At 30.8% G+C, this 10,613-nt stretch overlaps 1 protein-coding gene and 1 non-coding gene across 2 annotated transcripts; both read left to right on the top strand.

The window, feature by feature from the left end:
* The first annotated feature begins 1,318 nt into the window (after positions 1-1,318).
* On the top strand, positions 1,319-1,392 carry TRNAI-UAU (transfer RNA isoleucine (anticodon UAU)). The gene has a single exon. It is a non-coding gene; the product is annotated as a tRNA-Ile (tRNA).
* Positions 1,393-6,401: 5,009 nt separating this feature from the next.
* On the top strand, positions 6,402-8,942 carry LOC150032927 (uncharacterized). The gene is given in 8 exon segments (XM_090307078.1): positions 6,402-6,526; positions 6,874-6,937; positions 7,794-7,957; positions 8,075-8,245; positions 8,319-8,449; positions 8,509-8,580; positions 8,680-8,777; positions 8,859-8,942. Coding segments are annotated over 8 exon segments (909 nt in total).
* Positions 8,943-10,613: the final 1,671 nt, after the last annotated feature.

Below are 10,613 nucleotides of genomic sequence, written 5' to 3'. Positions count from 1 at the left end.
CATGTGTGTGTTTATCAAGTCGAAATCTTACATTTGCAAAATTACTTGCTTAAATAATTAAGTTAAGAGCACAATAGATTATACAATTAAGACAATTTATCTTGATAATGTTAATGAATTTACATTCCAAGCTTTTGATAATTATTATCTGTCAATTGGGATAATTATTATATTTATTATATTATATATTATTATTATATTAGATTTTCTCCATATCCTTGTTCTCGTTGTATGTGGTTGTACTCCTCAAATTCACAACATAAAAGAATTTATTAAAATCACTTTTTCAATCACTCCTTCATTCTTACCATTTTTAAAATCTATTCCAAAAAGTAGATTAGGGAGAATTAACCTTACTTCTTACAGATTTTCAAATTTCAATTTTAGTCTTAATAAGTTTAAATTGATTTTGTATATTTAATAATGAAACTAATTGTTATATCCTAAATTTTCAAAGTGATTAGTTCATTGCCACCATTTTTCATTAAATAATTTCATATTTTTTAAAAAAGAAATCACACATAATTCTTCTATATTTTAATAAATAATCTTATACTCAACGAATAATCTAGAAAGAACCAAATATAAATAAATAATCTAGAACAAACAAAATATAAATTAAGTTAAAAGTATATATGATATAAAATTTTAACAATTATTTAAAAATATAAATTCTAAAAGAAATATAAATTTTAATAACATGTCTATTTAGTCATCATTGTTAACCAAGACAATTTCAAACATAAAAGACTGCTTTTTCATGTTTAAAACAGAAATTTACAAAATATTATATATGTGTATATATATACCAATCACTAATTTACTCCATTTTACAGCAACCCAACAATTATTTTTAAAACCACAACTCTAAATTAAACCTTTTACACTTATCATTATTACTTAACTTCATAATTCATTAAGTAAATATTACTCAATTTTATTTAGAAACAATCCCAAGCTAAGCGTTGTACAACTATTTTTTTTTTTTAATTAGTACAATAATTGAGGGAATGAGAGATCGAACCTCTAATCTCTATAGATGAAGGTAATGTCAATTATCGTTAAGCCTTGACTTATACAATTAAAAATAATTCTTTCTTTTATTTATTTATACTTCCACTAGATCGATAGATGGAGTAGTTATTGAAGTGAAAATAAAAAATAAAAACAAAAATTCACATAATTGCATTTTCTTCTAAGATAAATAGTGGTGGAAGAACATGGATACCACAAATAATAATGCGCTGGTCTTATGAGCCAAAATATACTTCCACTAAAAAACAATTAATTAAAAATATACATTTATTTTACAACAAATGGTTTCGTAGCTCAGTTGGTTAGAGCGTTGGTCTTATGAGCCGAAGGTCGCGGGTTCGAGCCCCGCCGGGACCATTTTTTTCCTGTTTATTTTTTAGTTCTTTTACCCGACCGTCCTTTATTATTATTATTCCTTTTTCTATAAATAAGAATCATTTATCACTTTTTTATTTTTCATATTTTCCATAAAATCAATAATAAATGGGCCTTTTAAATATAATTAAAAATATTTAAAAATCATATTTAACCTCTTATAAATAAATTAAATCTATCAATCAGAGTTTAGTGTGAACATGAGGAGTACGAAAATATTAATTTGTCTCCAAAATTTTGAGATTTTATCCGTTAAAATGCTGAACTAATAATTGTATCAATTTAAAACATGAAAGTGTATCAATTTATACTCTCCCTTTACTTTTCGTTAGGATACACTTCATGTGAAACTTATAAGTTTATCAATTAAGTTCTTAGACTTTCATGTGTAAGTCAATTTGGATTCTCAATTAAGATTACCTCAATTATAAGCTTATGACATAATCTAAGAATTTAATTACAACAATTATAAGCTTCACAGTCATATAATATTTTTCAAGGGAAATCTGAATGAAAGTGTAAATTGATATATTTCTAAAAATTTAAGTTTTAAATTGATATAGTGATTAGTTTAAAGTTAACCGAAATCGTATAAATTTGATTTGATTTTTTTTAGAAAAAGAAGTTGGATATTTGTAACATAGTAGAATAAGAGAAAAAAATCTAAAAATATATTACATCTTTAAAATATTTGCAAATATGGATGAGTTGACTAGTTAGTCTTTTAATTTTCAATTTCGCCCTTACTTGTCTTATTTTGATGTAAAAATGTGTTCAGTGGCCACTCGACCTTCAAACTATCTCCACAATAGTATAATATTGTCCAAGTATAAACCCTCATGGCTTTGTTTTTTGTTTCACCCCAAAAGGCCTCATACCATTGGAGATAGTTATCCTCACTTATATACCTATGATCCTCCTCTTATCTAACCAATGTGGGACTTTGGTCGCATTCCAAAAAATCTTCCCCTCGAACAAAGGACCACCGAGCCTCCCCTCAAACAGTCATCCATCCATCTAACTCATATCTAGGCTAACTCCTTTTCACCTGAGCATACCGCCTATCCAATAGAGTTCAACCACGGATCACACCATGATTACTTCCAAGGCTCTGCTATATATCTTTGTTCGGCATCGAGGATTCTACCGAGCATGGTTAAGTCAAGAGCATGGCTCTGATACCACTTGATAGGGACAACGACCCTCAAACTATCTCCACAATGGTATGATATTGTCCAAAAATATATATATATATATATATTTTTTGGTTTTTAGGGTTTCAAAAATTTTGTTGCTCTGATACCATGCTAGAAAAACATTGTTTTTTCTCTTATTAATTTTAGGAGGAAAGGGTTTCTTAAATAGAAGAAATACCCAATTACAAATAAGGAAAGAATAAAATAATTACAAATAAAGAAAGAATAAAATAATTACAAATAAGGAAATAATAAAATACAACAAATATAATACAATAAGTACAATATAAAATTTCACAATAAAGAAAATAATCAACACGGTGATAGAACTTAGGTGAAATCTATATATCGAGTTTCTTTCAAAGGTGATAACTAGTTATAGAAGTCTATCATTGATAGCCTTAAGTGTTAATATTTCAAGGTTGATTTTAATTGATGAAAATCTATTAGTAATAGCGACTGATAGTTGCTATTAGTGATAGTCATGATAAAAGATTATTAGTGATAGTTATTGTGGTAATCGAAGTTGTTGGTCTTCTTTCAAAGTTGATCGCTATTTATAAATCTATCATTGATAGCCACTGATAGCCTTAAGTATTAATATTTCAAGGTTGATTCCAATTGATGAAAGTGAATCAATGATAGCTACTGATAATTGATAACAAATTAAAAATTAATATTTCAAGATTGTATTATTTTTTCTCAAATTGAAAGCTATCACTGATAGTAACTATCATCGATAGCAATTGATGGAAGCTATCAGCGATAGCAACTATCAATGACTTTCACTGATAGCTGCTATTAGTGATAGCTTTTAATTTGAGAAAACTGGGAAGATGCGAGCAAAATGGTGGCTAGGCATGCATTTTTTAGTCTTTTACCATTTTTTTTTATCTATATATGCAATTATTTTATCCTTGTACTACATATTCTATTATTTTGGGCTTGAATTCTATTTATGCAATTAGCCCAAAGAAGTTTGGGGGGGAAAATACTTTTATGAGTCCATTCATAACTTTAAATTGTTGGAGTTAGTAAGCAGTTAGCGAAAGAATTCAGGATCATTAAGCACTCTAATTCATCAATTTTAGCATCAAAGTAAGCATGTTCATATCAGAAAAAGAGGGTTTCATAAAAGCTCACCTTTGAAGGCTTTGAATTTCAAAATCAGCTCCAATCTTCTCAGCAACAAGGTGACGACCAATAGATCTTTCCTACTATTCTCTTTGGACCTTATATTGAGTTGTGAGACTCAAAATGAACAGAATTGAGGGAATTTTGGAGGAGAAAATTTTGGTTTTCAGCTGAAGAGTGAAGAACTACTTCTTCAATAACTTCAGCTTCCAAATTCTAATTGCATGCCCATAAACTTAGTGGGATGAAGCTGATTTTGTTCATTTCATCCATGCAAGCTGATCATACAATACAAGCTTTGCATCATAAGTTGACAGCTCCTCCTTGGAGAATTTGGTGGAAAGCACAGATATAATTAGCAATATCCGAATCTATTATCCAGGTTAATTTATCATTTTTCACTAAACATGTCTCAATGACAAGCAAATCATATTTACATTAAAGATTACATTTTGTCTTTACATACATGTTTATTGGTTTGTGGTTAATGCAACTAAAAATTTAAATAAAACATCATATATTTTATTAAATACATAAGATGTTTATACATTACTATAGTATTTAGTCAAGAATGTCTTGCTTTAGTGAAGGAGTATTTGACTGTCCCTCGGTAGCACTTATTCTGACTTACTATACTATCGTTACAAATAAATAATGAAATTTGGGTACATTGTTACTTTTTGCTAAAATTGATTTAGTTTTAAAAGCAATTTACTAATTAGAATTTGTTTATAATTTCAACATGTTCTTCAAATTTACTCGCTTCCAATAAAAATAACGGTCTTAATTATTCAACATAGAAATCGAATATACCAGCAGATAATGATTTAAAATTTGTTTTAACAAATGAATGTCCTCTATCTCCCAACTCATCTGCAAATAAAAAAGTTTTGAATGTCATAGATGAGGAAACAAAAGAAGTACAACAAACACTATAAGAAAAACCACATTTCTTGATGTTTGCAATTTTAAATACTTGACGTTTTTATGAAAAAAATGTCAAGAAATAAGTGATTTTAAAGAAAAAAATGTCAAGAATTGATTTTAAAAAGTCGGGGTTGTGCATTTTTCCTGGAAAATACAGTACTTGACGTTTTAAAAATGTCAAGTTCAATTAATGGATTCTTCACGTTTTAAGAGGTCAAGAATTGTAAAATATATAAGGTAACATTGCAACGCTACATATTTTGACGGAAAAATGAAAAATGTGTGTGCCTCATAAACGCAGCGTTGCAACATTCTCAATAGCGTTGCAATGCTACGGGTTTTGACAGGAAAATTACACGCCTTTTGAACAGCGTTGCAATGCTCATTTAGTAGTGTCGCGATTCTATCAGACATATTTAAAAGAAATTCCAGCAGTCGATTTGCAATCTATGCAATTGATTTTTTGCGCAATACACTCGAAATCTTCTTGGTTTTTCACTTCCCTTTGATGTATCTTTGTTATTCTATCAATCTTGAAGAGATTCTTCATTGAGGTAAGTAGATTTGAGGCATGAACTTTCAAAGTTAGAGCTTAATCTTTACTTTCTTTTTTAAATTGGGTTTAAGTCTTGATTTTCTTGGTTTGATTAGACTTAATCTTGATTTTGTTGTTTAAATTAGGCTTAATCTTGTTTAGATTAGGTTTAATTGATTTTCTTAGTTTGAGGCATGAAGTTTCAAAGTTAGGGCTTGATTTTCTTGGTTTGAGGCATGAACTTTTTAATTTATGGCTTGATTTTTTTTGGTTTGAGGCTTGAACTTTCAAAGTTAGGGTTTAATCTCTCAGGTATATTCTTAAATCTCATAATAAACTCTTGTTTCATATTGTTCTTGAATGAGATTGAATTTTAGAGAACTTGCCATAGTTGGGATTGCCACTTTGCCAAAGTTAGGGCTTTAATTTTAGAGAACTTGCCACTTTTCCAAAATCAGGGCTTTAATTTTAGAGAACTTGCCACTTTTTTTAATTAAATGCTTGCCAAAGTTAGATAGTCAATGTGTCTAATTTATTAGGGATTTACGAACTAAGTAATGCTTTGTAAAACCTGGGTTCAATTTTTAGTTATTGGAATTAATATATGTTTAGCACATTAGAGCACGTGCACACCTTGGGTTCAATTTTTTTTTTATGTTTTTGTCTTTGTTCTCTGATTTGCCTTGAGGTTCTCTGATTTGTCTTACTTTCTTGAGGTTGGAATGTTGTAGAGCTATAAATGACAAGTTGTATGTATTGGAAACTTGTTTGTTTTCCACAACTTGTTTTTTGAAGTTGATCATTATTTATCAACTTTTTTTACAAGATTTACAATCATGGATAAATCATAGATGCAAAAGAGTAGATTATCTAAAGATTATGAATTGTTTTCTCCAATTTCAAACAATTTTTTCTTCTTTCTTCCGGTTTCAAGATCTGTCGCCCCCTCGATTTCCTTTTTTTTTTTTCCTTTTCAATTTTGAAGTCCCATGTTTTTTTTTCACCGAAAATAGATTCAACATAGAAATAAACAAGAAGCAAAATCTACCTATGTAATTACTAAAGTCGATAAAAAAAATAATAATATTCACAAGATATATCTGATCTAGTGCATCTAGGCTCTGATACCAAATGATATGAAAACCCTATAAACTTCCTAACTCATCATTTGTGGAAAATCTTCTAAGTTTGACACCCATATGTATGAAGAGACTGATGTTGGAAGTTTAAAAGAAATGGTTGAAGTTGCTCACGAGGAATATTCAAGAGACCCGAATGGATTTGAGAAGTTGCTTAATGATATTGAAAAACCATTATACGAAGGGTGCAAAAAATACACTAAGTTATAGATGTATATGTAATGTTTTCACTAACTTTTCAATATTTAGGCCGCCTTTGTAATTGATACAAGATCTAGGAAGAACGTTATGAAAACTGCAAGCATAGCTTTTCATCATTTTAAGAATTGGTTAACAACAAAATACATTATGTCATTTAAAGATGAACCTCAACTTCTAATAAATCCACCAGAAAAGTATTCATTTATTGATCAAAGTCATTGGGAAGAGTTTGTAAGATCGAGATTGTGTCTAAAGTTTTAGGTAAATTATTAATTTAATTTTATAAATATTTGTTATGTCATTCCCACTAATAATCATTACATTTGTATAGGAAAAAAGACGCTTGCTACAAGAACGTCGATCCAAGAATAAATGCAATCAAATTTCAAGGAAAGGTTATGCTAACCTTGTTGAGGAGATGATAAGAATTTAGTATATGTTCTCACGATTCCTAAATTTATCACAATATCTATTTTTTTTTTCATTTGAATGTAGAAGAAAGTATCTTCAAATGAAAGTGATTTTGATTGAGCTAACCTATGAAAGAAGGCTCGAGTTAATAAGAAAGGAGAATACGGCAATTAAGATGTTCAAGAAGTCTGAATCGAATAGTAAGAGAAGTATTAAATTTACATGAAATGTATGACATATAGCTTAATTATATTAAATTTAATTTCCTTTTAGGATGAGATCTAAAAGAATAATACATATCCATTGTGCCACAAACATCACTCTCCCAATGATATCTTAACACAAGCTTTGGGTACTCAAGAAATGCATGGACATGTGCATAGGGTTGGTGGTTTTGTTACTCCAACGGCTTACTTTCATACATTGAAACGAAATTAAAAACATGGGAAGGATGAAAACAGGGAAATTGTAAGTGAAAATGAAGCACTTCGTCAACGTGTTAGAGAATTAGAAGCTCGTCTTTAAATGTCATATTCCATAACATTTTCTGGACATGGAAGTTGCTTCAAGCAATTTTTAGCAGACAAGATCAAATCTCAAACTAAACAAAAAGACAAGATAAAGACTGCATATGAAAAGAAACAAAAATAGAAGATTAAGGTGGAGGAGATTAAGTCTCCAGAGAAACAAAGAGACAAGATAAAGGTGAATGTAAATTATAACCTAGAATATTTGAAAATTTTTAAGGTAAGTGACACTAATAAAATCAATTAAGTTCATCAAATGTCTAATTTTTCTGCTTTATATACTTTTGTTGCTACGATTTTGCTGTATTAGCAGAAATCTTCAATGGAAATGACTAAGAAAAAAGAAGTTAGTGACTCAACATATTTGAAATCCATTCTTAGATATGCTGAGAAGGTGATGGCCAAGGAATCTAGTATTTCTTTACAACTTCCAGTTGGACATTTTGGCATTAGTCGAAAGAGTTGTTTCCTACGAGAGTAATGTTACTACTTTTGTAGACTTGGCGTAAGTAATGTTATTACTTTTGTAGACTTCAGTTCTGACGTTTCTTTCCAATTTTGGTCGTCTATATTTATGTTATAAATCTTTTGTAGGTACTTGCACTCATCCTTTATTTATTCAAAGAAAAGTTCACAATACACTTTTGTAGATCCATCTCTCATTTCCTCTGGACATAACTCTCAGGAAGTTAAAACTCGAAACCTGTGTAGTAGACTGATGGTCTCAGAAGCAAACCAATTAGTTCTTGCTCTTTTTAATCCTGAGTGAGTTAAAACAAATTTTGTTTTTATCAATTTCCTTTAGCAATAAAAATACTAATTATATTTTATTAACTAGTGGTCGCTGGGCACTACTTGCTATAAATGCATACGATGATGCTGTGTACTACCTAGACTCAATAAAGACAACATTACGAGTAGATATACGATATATAACTGACACGTAAGTTAACCTTTTTCATTTGTAGTGTTTTATTTTAAAGTGTACTTTATTTTAGAATAATTTGTGGTTATTTCTTGACGAATAGGGAAATTGCGATGTTTCAAATCTCAAAAGAATATTAAAAAAAGCCAGAAGAAAATCTTATGGAGAACAGTAAAGGAAAATATAAATTAACAATGACTATTTATTCATCATATTAAGTAGACATCTAATGCGTAAGAATTACTTCATTCTTATTTACTGGTTTTTTCTCTGTAGTGTCTTCTACAAGTTGAGAGCACCGAATGTGGATACTACGTCATGAGGTACATGAGGGATATTGTGACCAAAAGAAGCATTGTCATCTCATATTTGGTATGTTATCGTTATTTTCACATTTCAAATAGTACAGAGAAAAATAGAATCCATTATAATATTTGACTTTTATGTTTATAGATTGATACAAGGAAACCGTACTCACAAATCAAGTTAGATGAGGTGCAGATAGAGTTGGCTGAATTTTTTGGTTGCTACATGTGATCGTGGTTGGTCATTTTGGATGTGTTTGTTTCGACAGATCAATTTCTGAATTTACTTCATATCCATATAGGTGTAAATATCTTTTGGTATTGTTCAAATATGCACGGGGGGGAGGGGGGATAGTTTTGCATTGGTACATGTATGGGTAGATGGATGGCTTTGTTGATAGAAGTTTTGGAAATGTATTTCTTGAAACAGTTCATATTGAGTTGACTGTTAAAATTATGTCTTATATTGTTTTGGAAATGTCTGTAAAACTCGCACCTTACTTTTCTTTTTTTCATTATGTTTATTGTTTAAGTAAGCAAAATGTTGGGTTAAATGTTTAAGTTATATTGGATTTGTGCGTTTTAAGGTAAAGGATAAGTTTGAAGAAGGAAAATGTTTAAGTATGGGAACTTAACTCTCGGTTACTTATTGTTCTAGGCTTACAAAGAGAATTTCTGGCTAAGTGTTGGTCATGTCGAGGAACGCTTGAAAATCGAATGGGCACCAGGTAGGCATCGAGTAAATGCTGTCAAGCATCGAGTACAAGTGATTGAGGAAGGGTCGAGTGTCGATTATAAGAAATCGAGGAAGGGTCGAACGACAAGTATAAATGATCGAGGAAGGGGTCGAGCATCGAGGGTAAGCGATGAAAGGTCGCGCGTCGAGTAAGAGTGATTGAGTAAGGGGCATGCATCGAGTGAACTCCCAGTACTGAGTTTCCCATCGAGTATCGAGTCCTTTCATCGAGTATTTAACAGAGAGTCGCGAAATCTTTCATCGAGTAAGGACCTTCCTCTATCGAGTTTTCCCAACGAGGATCGAGTTGCTCGCAACGCTCAGTTTTAAACTTTTCTTTTAGTTTCCCAGACAGATGGCTTAATCTCAACCCTTAATCTCCACTAATGGATGAGGTGGCTTAAGGAGATTTCACGCAAAGAGCTGGACGATAATAAAACAAGAAAGGTGAAATTCTAGGGCTCATTTTGGCATGATTTGCTCGAGCAAACCAGGCAAACTTGGTTCTATTAGAAAGCTCTGTGAGTGTAGTTTCTGAAATCAAGCATTTGGAAGGGAGTTCTCATCGGAGAGAGGGTCGAAGAAGCAAGGAAGAGTCAAAGGTTCATTTTTCGAGTGTTCTTGGCACTCGATGAAGAAACGTATATCTAGATCGAACCACACGGAATTTCAAGGTGAAAATTTAAGATAATATTGTTATCACCTTTATGGTAAGTTTGTAGGAGGAAATTTTGCAAGATAAGGTCTGGGATTTGAGTTACATATTTTGGAATCTAAACCTAGAAAGTGTTGAACAAGCAGGTAGCTTCATGGTCTAGGGCCACTGGGAAGATTTAAAGCTCCAGATCAAACCATGAAGATTTTTATGTTGAAATTTTGAGGTAACATTGTTAACACAATTATGAGCATGTTTGAAGAAGGAATTTTCTTAAAATGAGTTCTGGATTTCGAGTTATTGACATTAGAAATTGAATTTGTAATTTTTTGGGCGAATAGGCAATTACTTGCTAAACGTGGGCTTGGCACCCCAAAAACCCTACTAAGTACTGGGTATGGGCATTAGAAAGAAGGCGACCCGTCGAAGTTTAAGACATTTTAAATTTGACTAAGTAACCGATGCCCTAAGGTAAGTTACGAAGATTTGAAAGTAAAATGAATAAATGTGAG

The sequence above is a fragment of the Benincasa hispida genome, chromosome 11 (assembly GCF_027475165.1).
Source record: "Benincasa hispida cultivar pf3 chromosome 11, pf3_genome.v1.1, whole genome shotgun sequence".
In the NCBI taxonomy this organism is placed as follows: domain Eukaryota; kingdom Viridiplantae; phylum Streptophyta; class Magnoliopsida; order Cucurbitales; family Cucurbitaceae; genus Benincasa; species Benincasa hispida.
Note: the sequence above shows the minus strand (reverse complement) of the source record. Positions and strands in the feature narration are given on the sequence as shown.